Source organism: Stigmatopora nigra, chromosome 6 (genome assembly GCF_051989575.1).
Source record: "Stigmatopora nigra isolate UIUO_SnigA chromosome 6, RoL_Snig_1.1, whole genome shotgun sequence".
NCBI lineage: Eukaryota > Metazoa > Chordata > Actinopteri > Syngnathiformes > Syngnathidae > Stigmatopora > Stigmatopora nigra.
This window is the reverse complement of record NC_135513.1, coordinates 3,494,815-3,519,945: the sequence shown is the minus strand read 5'-3', so window position 1 is coordinate 3,519,945 and position 25,131 is coordinate 3,494,815. Positions and strand designations below refer to the sequence as shown.

Sequence of the window (25,131 nt, the reverse complement as noted above, 5' to 3'; positions counted from 1 at the left end):
TTTGTAATCACCCATCTAGTTATCATAGGTTAACTAGATAGGTCAATGTCCAATTTACGTCACATATACAAAAAAACTATATTCACACTCCCATATATATATATATATATATATATAAGGACAACTTCAACTTCTTTGAATGATTGAAGGAACCAGACTACAACGAGAATATACGTAAGCGAGGTAAGAACTCTCAAATGCCACACGTCATGTATGGAATAAAAAAGTGAGGCATCACAGCCGAGTAGAGACTCCAACGAGGTGTGTTTTATAGCCATGTTTTTACTTCAGAATGGGATTAAGTGATCTTCATGTCCTTTATTCACACTTGACAGTCTAATCTGATTCCTACAGGCTCATCTCCAACTCTGATTGGACGATTCCCAAACAATGAAGTCACGGTAAATATATATTAACAATTCCAAAGATTAAAGTGATTTATTTTAAACCAGGAATGAGATTTTTATGGAAAGACACTAAGCAAATTCAAAGTCACAAAAAAGTGTTCAAGTAATTAAACTTGTTCTTCTCTGTTCTGTGTACAGGGATTGGTGGACTAAATTTATCCTGTTTGAGTCTCTGCCAATCTACGAATTACTACTCAGATGGCATCCCAGATGGGGCTGAGCAGGCAACAGCGCCATCATTGAAGTATCCAGTCATTGAACAATTATGCCACCTGTGAAGTATGAATGTATTTTATGCTTATTATTATTGTCTTTTATTTTGCATAGTGTAGTCACTAGAATAGAATTTTGCATGACCCAGTGGAAACTTCCATCATGACACCTTTTAGTTAAAGGGGTGTCATCTATCACGACACCCACTTCTTTGTCTACTTCTTCCCGCCTTAAGTTTGTACCTAGGTCACATGACCCTTTGTTAATAAAACCAGCTCAACTGTTGGAGGGAGGCAGGGATTGGAACTGGTCAGGCAAGGAGATGGACTCATCTCCAAGCGCTGGCTCCTCCCGACCCCTCCCTCAGCTGATGTCTTTGAAAATCTCATCAAGCCGACTCTGCGTGTGCTACCTCTGATCCGAAGTTATTGAATGTATATGGTTCTAAACCTGACACCACCTTTCCTGAATCTTTTTTATTAATATTTACCATTATGGAGTCAAGGATGAATTTTTTAAAAAGTGTGGAGTATAGAATGTATTCTTTATACTTTTATTCACTATAGTCACTAGGATAGAATTTTGCAGAGCCTTGTGGAAATTTCCATCAGAACACCTATGAGTTAGGGGCGTGCCATATACAAAGACACGCCCATTTCTTTGTTCAGCTTTTCCCGCCTAAAGTTTGTACCTAGGTCACATGACCCTTTGTTAATAAAACTAGCTTAACTGTTGAGGGTAGCTAGGGATTCGAACTGGTCAGGCCGGGGGATGGACACATCTCCTAGCACTGGCTACTCTGAGCCCTCCTTCAGCTGAAGTCTGGTAAATTCTCATCACGACCGACTCTGTGCGCTTCCTCTCATCCGAAGTTATTGAATGTATATGGATATAGATCCCACAAAAAGGATCAGAAATTCCGTTTCATTAGAAATTGATTTCTTGGGTTAGTTACAAGTAGCGATTAAACGGACCACTTCCAAGTAAAGTATATATTTGGTTAATATTTTGAGGTGATGAGGCCAAAATTAGACGAAGGCAAAGAGACCACAGAATGTGATTTATTTATTTATTTATTTATTTATTCATTTGTTTATTTATTTATTTATTTTTTAAATCAGCAGATTACAAAAAATCAAATGACAGAACTTGACATGCTTGACATGGCATTGGACTTCCATGACTCAAACACTTGAAAATAATTCTGCCATTCGGCTCTTAAAGAATAGAAAGTTGTGGGTAAAAAAAATGTGGAAGTGTTCTAATGTTGTACATTTGTCCTTAAGGTTTAAAGGTCATGAAAAATAAACAGAACAGAATCCATCAATGCAAATACTTTCGTGTATATGCGCAAGAACACATTGACAAGCTCAAATTATGTTTTTAAAAGAGATGTTTATTCACATGTGACACTAACAATATACATTTTGCTAAAGAATGTGGTCTATGTACAAGTGCAATTGTTTAGAGGCCCATTCACTCCCTCAAAATCCTTTCAGTTGAAGTGCTTTGAGAATTAGTCGTTACTCTAAGACATGCGTTTACCAAACAAAGCATTTCACACATTCACTTCAATTCAGCACATTACAATGTACTAATTAAATATTGTCACCTGGACAATATGGAGAGAGCCTTAAATGTCCAAATAAAATCTGTTTTCATGTCATGTGATGGCAAAAGACTTATAAACAAACGCGAACTGGACATGTCTTGGGATGAAATTGTTTATCTAGTCAAGTCAGAATTGACGTATAGATTTTTAACAGCAGACAAGACTCTTCAGTACAAAATCCATACCTGATTAGATGGTAACGACTTAATGCACAATTATCTTCTTTGCATTCCCTTCTCCAGAAATCACAAGACAAGAAGAGTAAGTCACGTTTAACAATACTGACTGGAGAGTTAAAATCATTTTAAATATTTATATTCAAAGTAGTAACAATCAGCATTAAATGAGAACCCTTACAGCAGGGCCATGTTACATCATATTTGCTCTGGGTCCCTTCTCATCTGAACACTTTATTCAGACAAAATTAGATTTGAAAGCTTTGTAAAATGATAGAAACAATCGTTTTTTTCATGTAAAAAGATGGAACCGTGCTTAATTTTGACAGTCATCTATTTGCCATTCCGTGGTGAGAGTACGGTACGATAGAGAGAGGTGCCTTTAGCTTGGTAATAGCTGAGTATCATTTTGTCCTTTTTGACTTCTGCATGAACGAAGCCTCCGTGTGTGGACGCCTGGCCAGTGAAAAATTTCACGGAACCTTTAGGGACGCGTTTCCAATGGCGGACATCGGGATCCAGGAAATTTCCTGCGCCGGTCACTACGTAACCCAATCCAGACTCCTCGATGTACTACAAATGAAGAGGAGATGGTGTTGAAATCAGGAATGGCAAATCAATCTAACATTGTATGTATAGGATTTACCTGAAGATTGTGGTCATGGCCGCAGAAGTAGGCAGTGGCATTGTACTTAAGCAGTAGAGGCCGAACCCTCTTAAGGAGGCAATCAGTGGGCCCATGTTCAGATACTGACCAGACTGGGTAGTGCCCGGCCACCAGGAGGAAATCAGCCTTGGATCTGGCCATCCTCTCCTCCAGCCACTTCACCTGGCGGTTGGCGTCCAACGCGTTTAAGGGCCCTCGGGGTTTCTCGTCCACAAAGTCGAGAGAGTTTCCGCACAGCTTCACAGTGTCCAGCATGATGATGGTCAGCGTCTTGTCAGTGTTGGGTATGCGGAAGTCCAGTTCATAGTAGTAGGAAGGGAAGTTCCTTATAAGCAACGACAGCAAGCCCCATTAACGTTAGTGCCATGAAAAAACAAAACTTATAAGGGCATTCCTGTGATCAAGGGCCATATAAGGGTGCATATGTGGAGTTGTCAAAACACATTTTGATTCTTACAGATAGCAGAATGTGGTTACAGTCTTCCCTCGATTATCAAAGCTTCATTTATTGCGAATTCACTTTTTTTGCGATTTTTTTCTGCTATTAATTGTAAAAAAAAAATAAAGTTATATATATATATATATATATATATATATATATATATATATATATATATATATATATATATATATATGAATTTGGATAGAGAAAAATCAAGAATTATTTTTCTGATTATTCTCAATTATTACAAGCAACAAGAATCTGACAAAGAGCAATTTACTTACCATCGTGAAGATTTGTGTGTATAATCAATTTGAGCTTGGACATTTCCTGCATGATCATGATTGCCAGCAATAACGTACCATGGGATATTTAGAGACTTTCCTGTATATACAGCCTCAAACGTGTCCTGTTGTAGAAATTCAGATGACAAGAAATAACAACTAGGAAAAGCTTTCCAATAATAAAAATAAATTGACAGTGCACCAGATGTCTTCTCGACTGACCTTAAATCTTGGAGAATCCACTCTGTCTACACCTTTATAGTAGAAGTTATCACCGAGGGCCAAAACAAAGTCTGCTCCCATGCGTTCTGCAACTTTACTCATCTCTTGAGCAGTGGACTTTTGCACCACAGTCATGTATGGTGGGTAAGGTACTCCTCCCCAGTCACCAAATGCCAGAAACTTAATGGAGGTCCTGTTACCTGTCAGAAAGACCACAAACAATGTTGAGAACTTTGACACAGCGAAGAATCAGGCAGTACTTACTGCGGTCCAAATCCAGATTTTGAAATGTTGGAGAATAACAGCCAACTATTGGGATGGCGGTGAGCACAACTGCAACCAGAATTAGCGCCATCTTCCAAGGTGTTCCCCTTCCAAAAAATAAAAAAAAAATCACACCAGAATCTCATTGAATAGCAGGTTTAACCACAACAATCAAGCAGAACATGCGCATTCAAAGACCAAAACAAAATCAGGAAATGTGATCTAGCTAACTACGCAAACCCCCCGCTTCCTGTAACAACATGCTCTGGCTGAAATCTTTCCTTGAAAGTGACTTGTGATTGGCTGCAGCCCAAACATGACATGCTCGGGCTGAAGCCGATCATCTAATGACAAATCTTGTGAAGCAGAGGGCTGTGGAGGCCACAAATGTCCTGTCTGTTCAAGCACAAATTGCATGCAATGTGCGTTAGGAAGCAAATCAAATCACTCACAGCTCTGATAAGTAGAGTGGATAACCCTTCGCCTTGCACAGAACTCTTCTGCTCCTCCTTTTTATCAGCTGGGCCACGCCACGGGGGCATGACCATTGCTCACATGTGGAATGTCTGAACAAAAACAGTCTTGGGATCGCAGACTGACCTAGACCTCGTGATTTACAACACTTGTTTTAGATAGTACCTGACACATCTACTTCCACATTGTACTTTTTCCATCTTCATTTCAGCTCTTATTTGAGTTGAACTTGCTTTATCTCACACGTGGTCACTGCATCATATTTTTGGTTTTGGACCTCTCAAAGGCAGGTCTCAAAATCTCACTTATTTTAGTCATGTTCTTTGCTCTTGCAAAAGACACTAACTAAATGAGCTCCTCCTTTATTGGTGGATACATTGGAATGAAATCTGATTCAGTCGTACCTCTACATACAAAATTAGTTGGTTCCAGAACTTTTTTGTAACTTGAAAACTTGGTAAGTAGAGGTGTACTTTATATGTAAATTATCTAATTAGTTCCACGGTCCTCATCCAACTACCAACTAAACCCTTTAAATTTGTGACCCAATTTTGTTTGAAAGATTTTATGAAACACACAAAAATAAGAAATCATTTATCAATGTCTTGAAATAAACAAAGCATAATAACGTTTTTACACCAAATGGCGGCAAGAGCACCTTCTTCCATGGCCGAAAGCCGTCCACTTTGTGGTACAGTAATACGTTGACATAAAAGTGCCCCGACATACAAGGAATTTGAGATAAGAGTAAAATTCCATGCAAATATTAAATAAATACGAGTGCATCGGTCAAGTGTCTCTCTCTCCCATTCGCAAACTCTGCATTGTATTAAATAATGTCTCATTTTATTAATAAACATAATCACTTGTTACCAATAAACAAACAACCAATAAAGTCTTTCCTTTCTAATATCCTATTTTTTGTGTTTTTTTTTCCTAGAGGGTGGGAACAAATTAATTTGTATTTAGTTCATTTCTATGGGAAATATTGATTTGAAATACGAGTAAATCAAGATACGAGCTCCCGGAACGCATTAAGCTCGCATCTCAAGGTATGACTGTACTGCTTTGTAGACTTTTACGTGTGCCGTGTATGTATGTATGCGTGTGTGCGTGTGAAAATATATGCCGCATTGCATTTGTACAGTCTTGAAATATGGACACTGGCTGTTATGAGACAGCCAATTGAATTGAATGTTTTTATTGTCATTATGAGATAGAATGACAGTGATGAAATGGCCAGTAGTGGGCAGCGATGTTCTAAAAAGAGAACAATATTTTCAAAATAAAATAACATGAGGAAATGCATTTACTTTTTGGGGGATTTTGTAACTTGGAGCTTTTTTTGTATCTCGAGTCACTCATTTGCATAGAAACATGTTGTAACCTGATAATTTCGTACCAAGAGGCATTCGTAAGTAGGGGTTTACTCTCAGGATGTATATGCATTGGCCACCAGAGGAAGATTTTCTTTCTGTTTATTAATTTGATGGTGGAATAAAAATTCCTACCACGCTATTTGTGGATGGATCAGTAGGGAATTTCGCACTTATATATTCTTCAGGTGTAAAAGTATTGTTCTTGGTGCCAGATTTTTGTTTTTTTGTCTCAGGCCTGCTTAATGACATTAGTAATTGTGGATTTCAAATTGCTGCTCCTGTTTGTCTAGGAAAGATCAGAATGATAGTGTTTAGTTCAATTTGCTTTTGGTCCGGGGGCTGATTATTTATCGTGGACTTATTGTTGCCTTTAAGTTCCAAGTTGGCCAGCGGAGGAAGCCAGGTGTTTATAGTTCAGAGGTGGTCAAACGAGTCCTCGGGGGCCACTGTTAGTACAGGTTTTTGTTCCAACCGAAATAGCACACAGTTTAACCAATCAGGTTTACACAAAGAAAAGAAGCACCTGAGTGCAAACCGCTGATTGAACTTTTTGGATCCCAGATTGGTGAAAAAAAAACCCACACACACTCCAGCCCTTTGTGGAGTACTTTGCCCACCCCTGTCATAGTTCATAGTTTTTTTTTCCCATTGTGACAGAAAGCCTTTGTACATAAAATGCTATATATTTTATGTTCAATAAATATCAACAAATTCAATTTCAATTGCAGTTTTCTGTCACAAAACTTAATTACGTACCTAATACCTATTTGTATATTTTTCATACTTGATTCAAAGTCCTAAACAAACATTAACTTGAGTTAAGATCATGCAAAGTGTGTAGTTGACACAGTAGTAAAAATTAGGTATAGTCTCTGAACCGCTTTATCCTTACTCGGGTGGTTTCTATGTTGTCACTGGGTTCTACGGTTTCCTCCCACATCCCACAAAAACATAGATGGTAGGCTGGTTTAATTGCCTCTAGGTATGAGTTTGAACATGATTGGTTTTGTATCTCCTTGTGCCCTACGACTGGTTGGCAGCCAATTGGGGGTGTCCTGTGCCTACTACCCTGGGATAGGCTCCAGGACAGAAAAGTGTAGAATTTCCAGTGAGTCTGCTCATTATTATTGGACTGAGCATTTTATCCAACAGAAGTTGTTTGACCAACATTTTGAGCCAATTAATACTTGGGACTATCCAACTCCTTGAGTAGTAACTAAGCCTATAGTAGGTCCAGACTCCCTTATTAAATTGACATTCGACACTCAATACCCGAATTCTCGAATGAGTAATTAATACAGGCTTTCAATGCTACAGGTTTGCCAAGTCACAGTTGAGCACCTTTGGGGAAAAAAACTTTGGAAATCTGCCTGTTCTTTTTTTTATTTTTTAACAGACCAACTTGGGGGATTTCCCCCTAGTTAGAAAGGCTACATAATATCCTGTAGTGTTGTTCCTAAAATAACAGCATAAGGCATTTTTCTTACAAATACAAAAGCTGGCAATTTCAATTAAACAACTTATGCAATTCTACATTTTTAGTATAATTAATGCATTTCCAATATTTGGTTTCTCAAGCCTAAAAAGAGGTTGATTTATTTTATTAATTATTGTTTACAGGCATCACAGGATTTGTTCTTAGCTATTAAATTTAGAATAGAATTATCAGAAAGGGATACATCTGTAAATAAGTTTTACTTCTATTCCAAAGTCAAATGTAATTTGTTTTGTTTTTCTCAAAAATGTCCCAAATCTTTTTTTATTTTGCCTCCTGAGAAGCAATGGTTTATAATGGTGAGGACAATATCACTGTCATTCTTCAACAAAATCTTTCTTACCTGTCGTATGTGATTTAGAGAGGTAGTTGCTACTCTCTAAAAGTCATTAAAATTCTATTCATAGGCTCAATGTTTTTCATATACACACGCAACATATAGTTAGTTCCCTTGGAATTGGAAAATAGGCAGGTTATGCTATTAAGGTCCCTGTATAAATAATTTCCATATGACAAATACCTGTCAACCTCTGCCGATAACTGCCCTTATAAATGATTGCTTCCCCGTAAACCCCTCCCCCCCAAAAAAATATCGTACAAACACCGTACGATGCATGTTTACTCGCGGTAACTCGTTTCTTACTAGGTGGCGTCTCCATGCTTGCTTCCACGATATTTACTCTATTTATATCTACGCATGTCATCCTTTATCGATATTGCCGTACGCACCACTAAAAAATACATACAATTGAGGATAATTTTTGCTGGTATACCGTGACAATAGTAATGATCGATAACCTTACGTCGTTTGCTACCAGTCTATGAGACTATCTGGACTTTAGCCAAAACGGTCTTGTTGAGCTCGGTTTTCATAAATATTGGCGATTTTTTCCCCCGTACAAAAGTCGTTGTACGGCGTAGATGATTTGAAATGGTAAAAAAACGTATAAAATACATGTAAAACGTACAAGTTGACAGGTATGATGACATCACGAACCGCATGCCTGCAGCTGACATATTGTTTCGGTAAGATTTTCAGTGTGTTTGAATAGATAATCTTTATGTGAACCGCTTATATATATCAGACAAATACTACTAAAATGCTTAAGCAACATCCTATGCTTTTAATTTAAGAATAGGTGAAGTCTAGTTTAAGATCGGTCAACAGGATAAGAACTTGTATTTCATTGTTGTTTTCCGTGTGGACTTTAGAATCATCATCACCTCTCAATGTTTTACAAAAACATCTTGACATGTAAGCCGTGTTACATCATGTATATAGTGAGGCGTGCAGAAGCAACTCATTTCCAGGCTGCTGCCAAACATGTTTAGTGTAACTAATGTAAGTCACCTGAAAGGAAAGGTAAACTCTGAGTTTAAGGGATTCACACCTTACAGAACATTTGAAAAGACTGGTGACACTTTACAATTGCAATGGTGAGGAGGTTTGCTCTAAAATGAAAATCATTTATTAAGAGGATGCTTATTACAGTTTCTGTTAGAATATAATGCCTCAGCTGGACACATGCATGCAGTAAAGGCTCATAATACAATTTTAAATCAAATCTATGACACAAGTAATCTATATTCAAAAACACTTCAAGGAACAAGATGTAACAAATTTTAAACGTGACTAACAGTGACAAAAACAAACATTCCAGTATGAGAGAAAAGGTTTGTCTCTTCATAAACTGTGCACCGATCAGGATCCACTTCAAGAGTGAACACTCAGAACTCGGTGGCCCAGTGAGCCGAGCAAGGCTGTACATGATCCTGACTAATAATTGGTGCCACTGCTTCCAGGATATGAAGTCTGGTTTTGTCCTACGTAGGACTGGTAGGATCCATAGCTTTGCTGAGTGCTCCAACTTGACTGGTTTGACCAACCTGTGGAGTAATTGGTACTAGTCAGATTGTTCAACCTATGAAATTGACTGTGGAAAAAAAGTCTGTCAGCACTTATCTAAATATGCATGTATCTGGATTTGTCATTTTGTTCTGACGTGCCAGATACTGCAAAAAGTAGCCTTTGGCTAATTGTTGATTATTGACCAATTCAGTATTTTACTGGCTCTTTTAAATGAATTAAATACAGTGATCCTTCTTCACTTCATGAGGACCACACTTGGCAACCCCTGCAATAGAGGGAGAATGGGCGCGCCCATATCATATCAAGTGGCTAGATGCCATACGTCTTGCCATTTCCTTCCTGTTTTGTGGCGAGTGAATTTTGCACCGCGCACATCACCTGTTGAAAAAGACTTTCTTTTTTTGGTGTCGCCGCTGATAATTCCTCCTAAATATTGATAATATTCCTTCATATGTGAAAGACGTAGTACGCCATTGCAGCATAAATGGTGTTCTTTTGTACAGAATCCAGCTGGTAGGAATCTTGCTAATGTCAATGGTGTCAGCCAATGCAGTTAAGTGAGACACAAGAAGTGAACGCTTGTTGTGGCAATCTGTATGCTGGGAATAAATAAATCTAAATTCTCGTGAGGTGAAGAGGTCGATGTCGCGCGCCATTACGACAAAAGATACGGAACTTTCCTTTAGCCTCGAGATACGACTTCGTATGTCGATATTCTCGTAACCCGAACAAACATTTCCCATTGAAATGAACTAAAAACAAATTAATTGGTTCCAACCTTCTGAAAAAACTCCCAAAACAGGATATTGGATAGGTAAAAACATTTGTATATGTTCTAATTTGCCATCTATTAACAAAGTAACAAATACCCAGTGATTTAATAGTACTAAAGTGTGTTTAATAGTACTATTATTTAACAGTACATTGAATTGGAAAAACATTTTCATTTTTTCTAATTGCCATCTATTAACAAAGTAACACAACTAGTGGTTTAATATTACTAAAATGTGTTTAATAGCACTAAAATTAGAGTTTTCATGTAGGTTGGAGAGAGGGACGTAGAGTGGGAGACTTTTTGCACCAGTGATCGTGTTTAAGCATACACAAATTTAAATGAAGTTGGATTACGATGCAGACACTCAAAAATAAATTTAACCTAACTTCAAACAAAACTTAATTCCATTTTTTTGTAGATTTTTTATATCTTTCTCCTCCCGGACGGTTTGGCTTTGTTTTCCCCGCCTCAACCCTGACTTTCACTATCGATGGACTGTTTGCCTTTGTATTTCCTTCAAAATATGATGAACACAAATGTTCTCACAATAGGATAACGCACGACCACTTGCCAATGAGAAGTAAGAGATACCCCTCGTACTTGCGATCGTTACGCCATTCGCGCTGAATGACGGCAAAAAAACACTGAAAAAATGCAATGCTCCGCCCAGTGGTGTAGATATCGATTATACACAAAAGAGATGCGGCAATCTTGTGTCTGGAGATAATTATTTGCTCGTAATTTAACTCGCATCTCGAATTGCTCGTATGTTGAGGTATCACTGTACAAGGGAAACCAAGCGTGTGGTAACCACGGGGAATAAACCCCTCGTCAAAAGGGAGAATTCCCTCAGTCTGGGTCTCGGAATGTAGGGAGGAAAAACATTTCTCTGGATACCAACATCATCTGAACCAAAGCCAAGAACTTGTATGATAGTTTAGCTCCTCACGAAAACCCTGGCTCGGTCCGGAGCTAAGCTATCGTAAAAGGCAGTGGCAGGCCTTCAGGGCCTTCTCTGCTGGCCTAAGAAATATCTGAATCACATATTATATTTTGTCCATCAATACTTATTAAATAATTACAGATTGTCTGTTAGCTTCCTTTCATTGCTTTCCCCCTGATTGCACTGCTTCCAGATGTGTTTTCATATGGAAGCATTTAACCAATCACATTTCAGCCTTTATTTGTTGCCAGGATCAGAAATCTGCCTCAAGGCCTTCACAATCAGTTCTGCAGGCTCTCCTGCATCAAACAAGCGCTGTGTTGCTTTAACCAATCAGATTTCGAGTTGGCAACACCACAATGCTTTCTCGCAGGCATAGGTATATGTAATTGCCTTCTAGCTGGTGCAAGAATATGTCATCGCTTTCACCAATGATGATTGGCTAGTCATCGAGTAGGCGGGCCAAAGCCAGAGTGAGCCAGTCAGAGCTAGCAAATCTCACCTACAATGGCGGACGCAGAAAGACAAGTGGATTTGGTTTCGGATTTGCTCGCAAAGCCATTTTCCAGATGGACTTTTCCAGAAAAAAATAGACATCATTAAGAAAGGGCGGTCAACTCTAAAACTGGCAACCCTGTTACAGCCGGGACATGGGTGTCTGCGCCACTTTCAGTTCGCCAACTACAAGCGCTACCCCTGGCTGACGAGCTCCGAGAAACAATGCAAATTGTATTGCCGGGAGTGCTTGTTATTCGCCACCGATCGACATTGTGTTTGGAGCAACACTGGATTTGCAAATTTGATTTGGTGGAAAATGAATGTCTGGGTAAAGTTGTGGCACATGGTTATGACGGTGCAGTGGTCATGTCTTCTGGATTAAATGGGGTGCAGGCTAAAGTTAAGGAGAGAGCACCGTTAGCTTTATCTATGCAATGCTATGCCCATCGGCTCAATTTAGTACTGACTCAGGGGGGCTTAAAGTTTAAAGAATGTAAGATATTTTTTGCTCATGAATGGCTTTGCTGCATTTTTTTCAAGATCTTTTCGACGCACACAGCTGCTGGACGAAATCTGCCTGCGGCGTCTTCCCTGTGTGGCACCAACACAGTGGCAGTACGCATCCAGAGTGGTCAATACAGTATTTGAGAAGAGAGATGCTCTAAAGGAACCGTTTAATCACATTCTGGAGCATCATGACAAGTACGACGAGGAGTCTGCGCGGTGTACTGATGGATTTAAAGCACGTCTGGATGATTTTGAACTTTGTTTTTTGCTTCACACATTCAATGGAATTTTTGAGCATTCAGACGTGCTATTTTCAATACTACAGAACAACAAACTGGATATAGTTTTGTCTTGCAAGAGTCAAGGAGTTTTGTGACACAGTTGAATGCGGGAGGAGCCGATATGAGGAAATCCACGAGGCCATCGAACGCAGTGCGGGTGCTCCAAGCACACGGAGAGGTCAAGCGCAAGATTCTCACGTGCACTACCAACAACTTCACAACAGGATTCTGGACAATATTATTTGCCAGACTCTGTCGGACCAGATTCCAAGACCACGAAAGACTGATGTTTCTCTCCCTCCTCGATTCGCAGATGTTTCGTGAATACCAGGAAACTTTCCCAAATGCAGCCTTCTCCACCTTATAAATGAAAAAGGTTCTTTGCGCACTGGAGATACGTCACGCACTTCCGCACTGCAACAAACTGGGCAGAGGAAGGTGGAACGTGGGCGAGCTGAGCTCTCAGAGCGCCAGGCGTCGGTATTAGCGGCGGAAAGAGGCGCACAATACAAAATCGAACTTCCGAACATTTTTCGACAAACACAATTTGCAGACATGTTCGTATGTACCGTTTGTTCGTAAGTTGAATGTTCGTAAGTAGGGTAGCGTCTGTAGTGAATTTGCGATAAGTGAAGTCGAGGGAATCCCGTAGTATTAATAGGGGTGATCCTACTTTGTGGTTTTTGGATTATCGCAGCCATGTCTGTTCGACATTATCCGCGAAAAACGAGGCATTAGTGTACATACAAAAATGTTGAGTATTTAAAGACTTAACACTGTTTGAGCCAGCAACAGTAAACTCACCATAATTATTGTAGACTTGATTCCCCACAGCTGTGCTGGGGTAAGCGGTGCTGTAGATTGAGTAGTTGCTTCCCTGTACAGATACCTCAGTTTGGTCTTGAGTAAGCATCTTCTTCTTTTCATCGCCATAACCATAACTGTAGGGACTTTGTTGGTCAACAGGCGGCGGCATCGACTTGTAATTCGCTACTGTGCTTGTGCTGGTATTGGTGCTGGTACTGGAGACAGGTGGGGAGGAGTAGGTGGTGGCGTTGGTCTCTGGATAGAATGTGCCGTAGCCAGTACTGCCTCCAGAATCAACAGTGCCAGTGCTTTTGACGTTAACGGTGGTACCGGATCCTCCGTTGTTACTGTACAATTTATCTGAAATCAAGGATTGACAGACTTCATTATGTGTGGTGAGCTAATAAACAAGTTTAAGAAAAAAAGACTATGGCCTGGCATGGTTTTTTCACGATATTCATACATTTTCAAAATGTTTGTTCAAACATGTATGACACATGTATAGCATGTACAAACACAATTTAAGTTATTTTATATGATACACTCCTGAATTGGCAGGTAGCCATTATATCATGACACATCTGGGTTTGTCACGTACGCAATGTTTTTGCATATAATTCACCTTGTAGTCACCTTTTGTTTAAGACCAGAGAAAAAAATTCCTGTTACTACATTGTTCCTTAGTTTTGCGTAATTGCTAGTAAAGACAACACATTAAGAAATACATTAACATATTTCACAAGAACAGATATGAATAATACATCAAGATGATAATAGCAAAAGCAGGATTACTGTTGTGTTCAAAGACACTGCAATGCCACTTTAACTGCTCTCTGGCAGACGCTTTAGGTCTCACAAAGTAAGGACAAATAGGCTTAAAGGACAGTTTTTTTTTCCCAACACCCATCAGGACTCTTAACTTGCGGCAATACGACACATAATTCCTCCTGTGTAATAACTTCGGGGTGAGGTAGCATGAAAAGACGTTAGGCGGTGATCTGCCTCCTAGTGGCTGACTGAAGGTAAGTGATCCGCTCGGGAGGTGATGCTATGTATCCATCACAGCTGAATGCCAAATTACGAGTCTGAAATTATCACTTATTTGGGTCCTTTGCCAGGAAACGCACCTTATGGAGAAGCACCATCAATTTCGTCATACGCAGCTGGTCATGATGACAATTAGGCTTTTGTCGAGTAAATGATGATGACAAAGCCCATGTCCGATTATTATTATTAACAGGAGATGAGGTTAGCAAATGGTATTGTTTCAGGGACATTACCATCAGTTTTACAAAAGCCAAAATAAGGGAAAACAGGCAGATACTTACGATAGCCTTTACTGGAGTTGTTGTCGTAACTGTAGTTGGCTTTAAAAAGGGAATATTTTCAACATCAGTCCCTTCACTGATGAGCTATGTTGAGAATTTGAAAAGGGAGAGTGGTGTTTCTTACTCTTATTATAAATAGGTCCCGAAGAATAGCCTCTGCCCCCGCCTCTTCCTCGACCTCTGCCAGCACCCCATTCGGAACCTGTAGAATCTGAAGGTATCCCTCGAATAGTACCGAAGCCTGGGATGTGCTGTTGAAAGCAAAAAACACCACATTACTGCAGCCTGATCAGTCAGGATTGATCTTGTTTTTTTTTCTTTACGATTACTCTGTCAGCATTCACAGGTATTGAATTCAACAAACTTTTACAAGAAAGCAAACCTATACAATTCTCTACTAACAGCACTGCATTTTGAGTATTTTGATTAATCAAAGTTGGTTGAATCTCTGTAAATTGAATTGATCTCAACTGGATTGTCCTACTTGTAAAATATGGGTGCCTCTCAGCCAAGCAGGTTTCATCAGTTCATGCTTAGGTTTATTTGGATGACTGTCCTATTTATCCGAGAGAAAGTGGCAACCGAATAAATTCAATTCTTATCCCACGACTTTATTGATAAAGCTGTGTTTTTATTCTTATATGAATTATTTTACTTCATACGTTTTCCATTGCTTGTGTTATATCTTACCATGTCAGTGTAAGTGAGTTTCTTTGACCTTTTGGGCATAAGCGGAGTGTCTGGGAACAGCTTCTCCAGAGCAGTGAGGGCGGCATAGGCCTTAGCCTCCTTCTTGTTCGAGCCCCTCCCCTTGAATTTTTGTCCATCAACCTCGACCTGCCAGGTATATAGATAGATATAGGTGTGACAGGCTACAGTTGACTATTTAAGCATCAGCACAGAAGATAAGAGGGGGTATCTAGTCACCTCCATGACGAAGCACTTCTCATGAGAGCCACCCGTCTCGGCCGATAGTTCATACTTCAAACTACGCCTTTTCTCATTCAGCTCCATGACAGGGTTCTTCCCATTTTTGGTCAAGATAGGACCCTGAGCATTCTGAACATAACAGCAAAGTCAGATGTAGACGAGAAATCCTTTAGCCCATGGTGATAACTGATATTTCAGGTTATTTTGGTGTAGAAAAGAATTAACAACAACACAAGCAAAGCAAGACTCCAACATACATCTTCTGTTGTGGAACCACTTGAAGAAGTTACTTCTTGGCCTTCATCACCTTTAGACTCGGATTTGGAGTCTGAGCCTGTAGGAAGCCCGAGATCTTGCAAGACCTGAGAATGACAAAAATGCTTATGTTATGAAAGCTGCCTAAACCTCATTTATATTATTTGAAACTTGCCTTTGTGGCTACATTAAGCTTGGCTGCTCGTTTTGAGGGCCCGGTGGATTCATAGGTTTTTCCATTTACATCTACAGCCATGGTGAAAACTGGCTCATGGACTGGACCCGTCTGAGCGGTGAGGCGGTAATCCAGGCCAGGTCGGTACTGGTTCAAGCGCATCACAGCGTTCATGGTCAGATCATCTGTCACTAGTGGAAACCAGATCATCGTCAATAACATACAGACTAAAAAATAACTAAGGTTTTAACAACTGGAAGAACTTTAAAAAGGTGTCAGTTACATTTGAAGCAAGAGTGCTTAAAAGAGTGAATCAATTACATGATTTCCGAGGAAATCGCTTCTGGAATTTGAGAAACTTCCTCTGTTTGCTATTTAATGAAGCTAAATCCTTTCCTGTTGCCATTTGGGTGTAGGATCTCTTAATTGGTGGAGAGGGTCCAGCCTGCCCTGCCTGGACTGAATTGAATAGAAATATACACACAATTAAAAGAAATGTTTATAATAACAGGGGAAAAAATGTGAAGATACAAATCTGAGGAAATACGTGGGAAAGTCTTTGAGTTGGCTCCTAGCATTTTCCAAGGTTTGCCTGGTTTTGCTTCAATCCCCAAAACTTTATACATCATTCCAAAGGCACAAAGTCTTAGTGCCAGCTATAAAAATAAACGTAAATTAACAATAGAAAAATAGTCTTGTAATGCAGCTCCGCCAACTTCGCTTTACCTGAGCACTTTGAGTTGTGTCTTCACGCTGCTGCAGGGTGAGACTTCCGAGGACATCAACGGGTTCCTTCTCGCAGGGATCTTTGATTCCAGGACCGTCTAAGCACAAATGTTAATTAAATTAGTGGAGCTGATTTCAATTTCACGATGTCGGCCCCAAAAATTGAGGACACACCAGCCAAGAGGATTCCAGAGGCAAGGCACTCAAGAACTCTACGAAAAGCTTCACCCGGGCCCAGTGGCCTTTCAGATGTACTGATGGCCTTCTCTGCCAGCAATTCAAGAGGCTGCGGAAGTACACAGCACAAGATCAGAATAAAATCACTGAAACTGCAGAGCTCCACCTTGTCTGAAGACAACTTTCATTACCTTCAACTCCAGATAAAATTTTGAGAATAAACAGTGAAAACCATGTTTCCACAAAGTAAAGCAGAAGACATTGATTCGATTTTAGTTAACTATGCCCGATAAAATTATATACAGCGATGCCAAGCATAACCACACAACTTTTGATGACCATACAAATGCAAATACAGTAATACCTTTACATACGAGTGTTCCAACAAACAAAAAATTTGAGATACGAGGAATATTCAGAGACAATTCTTGCCCTGAGATACGAGGAAAATTTGGAGCCAATTTTTGCCCTGAGATATGAGGAAAATTTGGAGCCAATTTTTGCCCTGAGATATGAGGAAAATTTGGAGCCAATTTTTGCCCTGAGATACGAAGAAAATTCAGAGCCAATTTTTGCCCTGAGATACGAAGAAAATTCAGAGCCAATTTTTGGGGACGAGGGGCTGCTTATGAGAACAGCATCGCAGTCTACATCTGCGTCAGCTAAAGATATCTACGAGGATCGGCCGTACACTGCATTTTTTCCAAGTTTTTCTTTTTGCTTTAATCAATGCAGAAGTGAAGAAGTGAAAAATATGGGTCCAAAGCAAGCCGGTGAAATGAAGGGTAGTGAGAAGAAAAGGTGTATGATGACAACCGATATTAAGCATGAAATAATAGAAGAAACATGAGTGGCGTGACTGAGCTGGCTCTCCAATGTACATTTAAAACTTATTTTTAAGCGTCTGTGTATAGTAATCCAAGTTAAATTTAAAGTGTTATTTCACGAGCGCGTCGCTGTCTAGTCTCTCTCCTCCTCCTCCACACACAGCTGTTAACCGCTATCGTCTATCTTGAAGGTAAGAACTCCTGCAGTACTGTACACAATAATTACCTATTTTATCGCAGATCATAACCACCAGATGGGCATTTGTTACTTTTTGACAGTAGGTGGTGAATTAGAACAATTAAAAACATGTTGTTCCATTGAATCAATTTCAAGGTGTTTTTTTAATGGGTGGGAACGGATAAATTTGTATTTTGATATCTTATTTGGGAAGAATTGATTTGAGATGAGTATATTGACACACAAACTCACATTTAGCTCGTAACACAAGGTATTACTGTACTTGGGGAAATAGAAAGTAAAACAGAAGTAAATTTTTTCCTACCCATCCTGAGAGTGGTGCCCAGGTAGGAACACGAATACACAAATCCCTCAAGACCCGGATAACAACAACGGCAGACTTTAGGTTATTGACTTTGGCCTGGTGACACAAATAAGGTAGATGAGTTGAAAATGAGCTGAATTATCTGTATTCTTAATTCTGCTAATATCGCCCATACATCCTGAGAGCAAACCACAGAAAAGTGAGAAAATCATTGGCAAATAAATGACTGACAAGGTGTGTTGAATGATCAAAAGGAACTGCAGGGTCTGTAATTTGGTATACACATCACTTCACATGACCAACTAATAAAAGCGACACTTTATAGATCGATTAAAAAAAAAACAAGCATTCAAAATGTTTCATTTTTCTCCTTAGGGAGAGAAAACAACGGGTCATTCAAAGATACAGTTGAACGTTACGTACAAATAATGACGTGAATGCAAACCTGGAACCACTTGGCGTGGCGGAGGGACGCCAAGGAACTTAGGCATTTCTGTCTGTCCAAGACATCCGTCAGATCGTTGTCTGTTTGCGATTCTAGTGACGAGGTGGAGTAAGAAGAAAAGGTACAGTTTGACCAAGGGGGTTGGTTCTGTCTTGCAGCTCAGGGAGCAGCAGCCACACGCAAACCAGGAGCAGCAAAGAAAGGAGGACTCTAAATGAAATTATCAATTATAATCACATTGCCTTGACAATTGTGCCATGCTGAGATGTTTTTTTTCTGGCATGTGGCAGTTTCCAGTGGACATTTGTTAGAGACCTCCTTCCCTTAGCTCAGTGGCACGAGTGGGCTGCTTTCCCCCCATCCTGAGACAGCATGTCCAGTTGGTCAAAGGTCCAGTCGTCCTAAAAAAGACTTACAAACTACAAGTCAATCAATGGTGAAGCACAAGAAAACCCTTCATGTCTGCTCTACTCTGCAGCAAAACTGATGGCAGGACACTTTTTTTATTTTAATGACCACACTACTATTTGACAAACGTCGAAAAATTAAACATCTAGCAAGAAGGAATTACAATGACTAAAAAATATCTTTGTCAACTAGAAATATATGCTTGCTGAGGTACCTGCACAAAAAGCCATTTCTTTAAGATGTCCATTGACAATGAAAATTATCTGCCCAGCTCACCCCAACAAAACAATCCTGTCGTGCTATGGCTTCTCTGCCAAATATCGCCATAAATCTCTTGTCAATTGTTTATTTTTGTCTGAGACGTGTTCTTATGTTGCATTTTAAATATTGAATTGATTCAGCTTCATCAAGTAAATCTTTTACTTTTTGGGGGACTTCCAATATCAATCTTGGTCAAATAGCCTTATCTAATTAACAGAAAAAACGAAACGAGGACAAATTAAAGGGCCAAGTGTTCTGTCAATTACTCTCACTCAAGATCAACTCAGGGTTTGCCATTTCAACTTTGTTGCAGCCAAAACGGATTACTCCACATCCTTATTTATAAGGATGAAATGGCTGCTATTGTACAAGAATTTACAGGCTGGTGCTCCTCGTCTTTCATATACCACAAAGTTATAGACTAACGAATCAATTATAGATTTACAGTATAAACTCTTGGCATTGCGGAACAAGCTTATTAAGCAGGCCCAAAAATACAACTGTCTTACAGGCAACAATGATGACAAGGTATCTTTTGATTCTTATGGGCATGCTTCAAGAATCCACATAAAATGTATACATTTGTTTTCTGTGGAGTTATGTTGGCAGCACTTATATGAAAATATTTCTATTCTCGCCAGGGTAAGGTCATATTGTGAATCAAAATTACATGGGGCAACTATGATCCCTCTTATGCATACAAGGTTCAAAACCTTTAGGGAGGCTAATTTGCTAATCACTATCAGAAACAGAAGGACCTAGTTTTGGTTATCAGTTTTGCTGCAGTGGGTATAGATGCACACCTTTAGCATCAGGGGCATGCAGAGCGTGCTAAGAAGAGTTCATTTTAGGCATTAGCACATTTTTTTTTCTTTTTAAAGAACTGAGACATTATGATCAACACGTTTAACTTTATAAACTTGGGTGTTTTAATAAATCTGTTAGTGGAAGAGTCCAGGATGTGCGCACACGCATCAAATGTGTAGTAGGACATTTGTTTTACACACTCACTCTCTTCTTGAGCCTCCACCCTGACTTCAGGTGACGTAAGATGGAGCGTGACCGTTAGGGCTAATGCCTTTGTACTTTCCACCAAGATAGCAGCATCTGCTGGACATGGGCTTACTGTGTACAACCCAGCTGACTCAATCTGATCAGAGAAAAAATGAGTATGATGAGTTTTGAGAGGTTGAATGTGTTGTTTTTTGTTAAAACTTAATAAGGTGGGAGATCATTTGAGAATAAACTGTTAGACATTTGATAATTGTCTATCACATATCTCAAAGTGATTCATCCATGTTATAGTAGCTGTACCTCTAACTGGGCCTTTAGGCTCTCAGCAACATGGTTAAGCGTGATGACGGTTGGCTTATTGAAACAAAGCAGCACCAGTTCCAGGTTCATGTCTCCCTTGAGCAAGAGTCCCTTGGCCAGCAGGCCCACCCTCATGATGCCATGGATTACTCGTTTTGGTGCATCAGGACTTTCAATCAAGAACAACCAAAAGTAAATCCAAGAGCAGACAATATTACCTTATTTCTAAACTGGGAATTAGCATTGGGAGAACTCACCTTTTAGTCTCTTGAACCTCTTTATTCTGGCTATCCATAACCTCAGATACAGCCTTTAGTGCACATTCCACATGGGACACAATTAACTGCACCGCCTCTAGCTCTGCTGCAGACGGATAAATTTCGGAGTGCTTCGCCATCACGCGGCGATCATTGGGCCCCGACTGTATCTGGTTGTGTGGTCCAACCTTTGGTTCAATGGGTGAAAGGAAAAAAATATGTGTTTTGTGGTCACCAAATCATTTAAACCATTTTTTTTATAACACTGAGAAGACCTGAAGAAATGTAAAAGGCAGTTATAATTAACATTAGACAAATGACAAACATTCTGCCATGTGAAAAAGTAATTAAATCCCCTTGTTAAATCAAAGTAATTGTTATTAACCAAAATTTTGACAAAGCTGTGTTCAATTGCACAGACTACACTTAAACCTGAAAGCCTATCCAAGCTGACTTCGGGCCAGAGGCACCGGACACCCTGAATCGGTGGCCAGACGATCACGGGGCATAGGAGACGGAGAAACCTTGCACGCACAGTCGACCTAGGGGTGATTTAGAGTGTCCAATCAGCCGGTCAACCTGCCAAGCATGTTTTAGAATTTGGGAGGAAACCAGAGTACACAGAGAAAACACACGCACGCCCGAGGAGGACATGCAAACTCCACACAGTTGGAATCCAGTGCCTCAAAGCTGTGAGGCCGACACGCTAACTACTCAGGCACCGGGCCACCCTGGTTAAAAACATGGAGTGGATTTCTGAACCAATAACCTCTGTGGAAAAGTCATATCTCTCCTATCTACCGGTGGCGGCTGCTGAAATGTTCGGTCGTATTTACATTCTCTTCTTTCTCTGAGCTCCTCCTCTGCTCTGACATGTGCCGCACTACTCAACTTGCCCTACCACCTACCTCGCCCCGGCCTCTCAAAACAAGTTTGCACGTAATGTTACTTAGCTAACACTTGAGGTTGGACACACTACAAGTCAGAGGAAAACCACACACTGCTGCATTATTAATATTACTAATTTGAGGTCATACAAAGCATGCACCTGGTTATACTGATCCTCAGTTGCCTCCATTGTAGAAATGTAGTCATGGTAATGTCTCAGTTCCTCCTCGTAGCACCGACAGTCGTACCAGTAACGCAGCTCCTCATATCTGCAAAAAATACGTATTTTGAAGAGATAATTTTTGAATGTCTCATGTAGACAACAAATCATTAACTTGAAAATATCGGCAGAAAAATTATACCCCTAAAGGAATCCAGGAAACCAACAAATTTTATCACGTCGGGAAAGTATTGATTTGGATTTCATTGACAATTTCTTCTGAACAAATTGCTGATGAGTTGATCATTTGATTCAAGTGGAGTAGAGATGGAAGATATGGAAAACAGACTGGATAGGGGCTCTCGAGGACCGGACTTGGCCACCCCTGTTGTACAGCATATACAGTGATACCTCGACATACGAGTGCCCCGACATACAAGCAATTTGAAATACGAGTAAAATTTGGGGCAAACATTTATCTTGAGATATGAGACAAATGTTGATATACGAGCATACAGCGGACCCAAGAGGCTGTCTTTCAGGTCCCAACTCCCTCGTGAAATGTGTCTATGAGCACTGGGCGGATCGTTGCATTCTTCAGTGTTTTTTCCCGTTAGTCAGTGCGAATGGCTTGTTCTCTAACACAAGAGGAGTAATACTTCCCGGGCAAGTTGGCCAGTGGCCGTGCATTATCCTGACTTCGAAACTATCAAATACAATCATCCCCTTTGCTTTCGTCGGCATAAGCAAGGCCTTTGAGCATTTAGTTGAAAGTAGAGTGGTGCTGCTTGGTTTATTTTTAAATCTCATCCCATCTCGGTATGTGCACATGTAAAATGTTCACCGTCTGTAATTTAGAAGGTTGAATTGGTTTAAAGTTCACCATATCCAGTATGCTGTCTTTTAAAATGAATGTAAATTTGGTGAGGATATTTGTGTGCATCATTTTTGGAATATTTTGAAGGGAAGACAAAAGCAAACAACCCTTGATAGGTTGCATCTGAAAGCCAGTTTGGAGGCGGGGCAAATAGAGCCAACCCGGGAGAAGGTATAAAAATGTAATACTAAATTAGAATTAAGTTTAGTGTAAAGTTAGATTAAACATATGTTTTAGTGTGTGCATCATAATCCAAGTTCATATAAATTTGTTTATGCTATGTCACGAGCGTGTTGTTGGAAAGCTAAAAGACAACCCCCCCCCCCCCCCCCCATCCCTCTCCTCCACGAAATCTGTCTAATTTTAGTACTATTCAACACACTTTAGTACTATTAAATCACTGGGTATTTGTTACTTTGTTAATAGGTGGCGAATTAGAACATGTAAAAATGTTTTTCCAATGCTATACCCTGCATTTGGTGTTTTTTCACAGGGTTGGAACGAATTAATTTGGTTTTCGTTCATTTGTATGGGAAACGTCAGTTTGAGTTACGAGTAAATCGACATACGAGCTCAGTCCCGGAACGAATTAAGCTCATATCTTGAGGTACCACTCTACAGTCATACCTCTACTAACGAATGCCTCAAGGTATGAAATGTTCAGAATATGTTACAATTTAATACGCAAATGAGAATCCCATCCTACGAAAACAAACAAGTTATGAAATCTACTAAAACGTAAATGCATTTCCTGTATCTGTTAATTTATTTTGAAATTTTCCCAGTAACATGCCTGCATTACTTCCACTTGGGGACAAAAACGACAACTCTCTTTTGACTGCCGCTTGTCGTCAAAGAATTGTTTATTTTAAATTGTTATTGCCTGATTAACCTCCTAAGACCCAGACTCTTGGAAGGCATGCATTTTTATTTTCTCTTTGATATTTAGGCTAATTGGGACCTGATGAGTGGAAAAACTAATTATCTTATTACATGATGTAGTTTGTGAGAAAAATTATGTCCAGATCAGAAGTGGACGCCAGGCCCTCGTAGTCCAAAATTGCAGTCTTTGACAACCAAAAGTGGTGTCCACATAGGTTAAATATGAAACGGCTAATTACATAGATATAATCTAGATCTTAAAATTTACCACAAGCATTCATCCTCATTGTCACAAATTTGGTCAATTTGGATGTTTTTTCCCGATACAAATTGTATTGAATAGGTTTATATAATCAAAGTAGCACGTTTTAGGTTTCAGAGTAAAATTATTAATTTTAAAATCGTTTATTTTTGGCGCTCAAGGCCTTTTATAACAGTGTACAGTAAAAAAAAAAATGCAATATGTCGATCTTCGTTATCCCCCTTACATCACTTAAATCGAGATGATACATGGTGAACAATCGTTTGTTGCATTGGCAAAAATCAGGGAGACAAATTTAATTTACCTGTCGAATTCATGTGGTAGTAACCTGTGGCCTTGTTGGATAAGATTGTCCCAGTGCAGAAGCTCATCATAAGCCTGGTGCTCGTCCCATCTCGCCGCCATGCTATTACGTCTCAAGGACCGAAGGTACCACCTGTGTTTGAAAACTCTTCCTCCTTTAAACCAAAGGCAGTAGTTGGTAACATAACTATTTTGGAATTCAAAACATCAATAGTTGCGTACGGGATGATCTAATCCAAGGCATAGATCAAACAAACAACAGCATTTGTCCAAACTTGCTAGGCTAACGTTTTAGCACTTGCGGTTGCTACTTAGTTGGAAAATTGTGATCCCTGTTCTTTTGGTGAAGCTGATTCGAAACAGTTACGCACCACTAGAATATTTTTTAAATAAATTATGCGTGCATGCGGCTTACCTTTACCACAAAATAAAAACAGGTTTGCAGTGTCGACCTTTTTAGACGGAAATGTCGCTACCTTTTTGTCGTTGTAATTACTGAGGAGTCGCCTTCATTTGACGTCACTGTCTAGCGTGCTTGTCCGAAACAGTCAAAAGAGATACAGCAATAATAAAATGTTAACATCGTCGTAATTTGACACGTTCAGAGCATGTAAAGTGTGTATTTGGTTAAATTTTTAAAAATCAAATTTGGCATGATTTCAGCTTTATTTCGTCATAAAAATAGTCTAACTGAGAATGAGCCTGTAGACGCAGCATCATCCTCGTAGATCATCTTTGTTTTGGTCTCCGTCATTTTGAACAAATCATCCATAAATCCTTACAGTGGTTATTTGTTTCGATTTTTATTTCATTTTGAATTCGACTTGGCTTCTGTCA

At 39.6% G+C, this 25,131-nt stretch overlaps 2 protein-coding genes across 3 annotated transcripts; both read right to left on the bottom strand.

Moving 5' to 3' along the window:
* Positions 1 to 1,995: 1,995 nt before the first annotated feature.
* Positions 1,996 to 4,795, bottom strand: acp5a (acid phosphatase 5a, tartrate resistant). Its single transcript, XM_077718960.1, has 6 exons — positions 4,740 to 4,795; positions 4,288 to 4,394; positions 4,024 to 4,223; positions 3,802 to 3,926; positions 3,055 to 3,400; positions 1,996 to 2,981 (listed from the first exon to the last, which is right to left on the bottom strand). Exons 2-6 carry the CDS (start codon positions 4,376 to 4,378, stop codon positions 2,742 to 2,744), a joined length of 1,002 nt encoding a protein of 333 aa, XP_077575086.1. The 5' UTR covers positions 4,379 to 4,394; positions 4,740 to 4,795; the 3' UTR covers positions 1,996 to 2,741.
* A 4,273-nt stretch (positions 4,796 to 9,068) lies between these two features.
* On the bottom strand, positions 9,069 to 24,866 carry LOC144197646 (spermatid perinuclear RNA-binding protein-like). Of its 2 annotated transcripts, XM_077718148.1 has the most exons (20): positions 24,710 to 24,864; positions 24,296 to 24,449; positions 21,971 to 22,079; positions 20,923 to 21,110; positions 20,666 to 20,834; positions 20,363 to 20,501; positions 18,683 to 18,774; positions 18,238 to 18,333; positions 16,905 to 17,016; positions 16,731 to 16,828; positions 16,552 to 16,660; positions 16,326 to 16,463; positions 16,005 to 16,195; positions 15,832 to 15,936; positions 15,572 to 15,703; positions 15,335 to 15,481; positions 14,769 to 14,895; positions 14,645 to 14,683; positions 13,314 to 13,676; positions 9,069 to 9,522 (listed from the first exon to the last, which is right to left on the bottom strand). In XM_077718148.1, the coding sequence occupies exons 2-20, from the start codon at positions 24,394 to 24,396 to the stop codon at positions 9,413 to 9,415; spliced, it is 2,565 nt and encodes an 854-aa protein (XP_077574274.1). In that variant the 5' UTR covers positions 24,397 to 24,449; positions 24,710 to 24,864; the 3' UTR covers positions 9,069 to 9,412. The 2 variants fall into 2 exon arrangements, with proteins under 2 accessions (XP_077574274.1, XP_077574275.1); XM_077718149.1 differs by lacking the exon at positions 14,645 to 14,683 and having other exon boundaries at positions 24,710 to 24,866.
* Between the last annotated feature and the right edge of the window lie 265 nt (positions 24,867 to 25,131).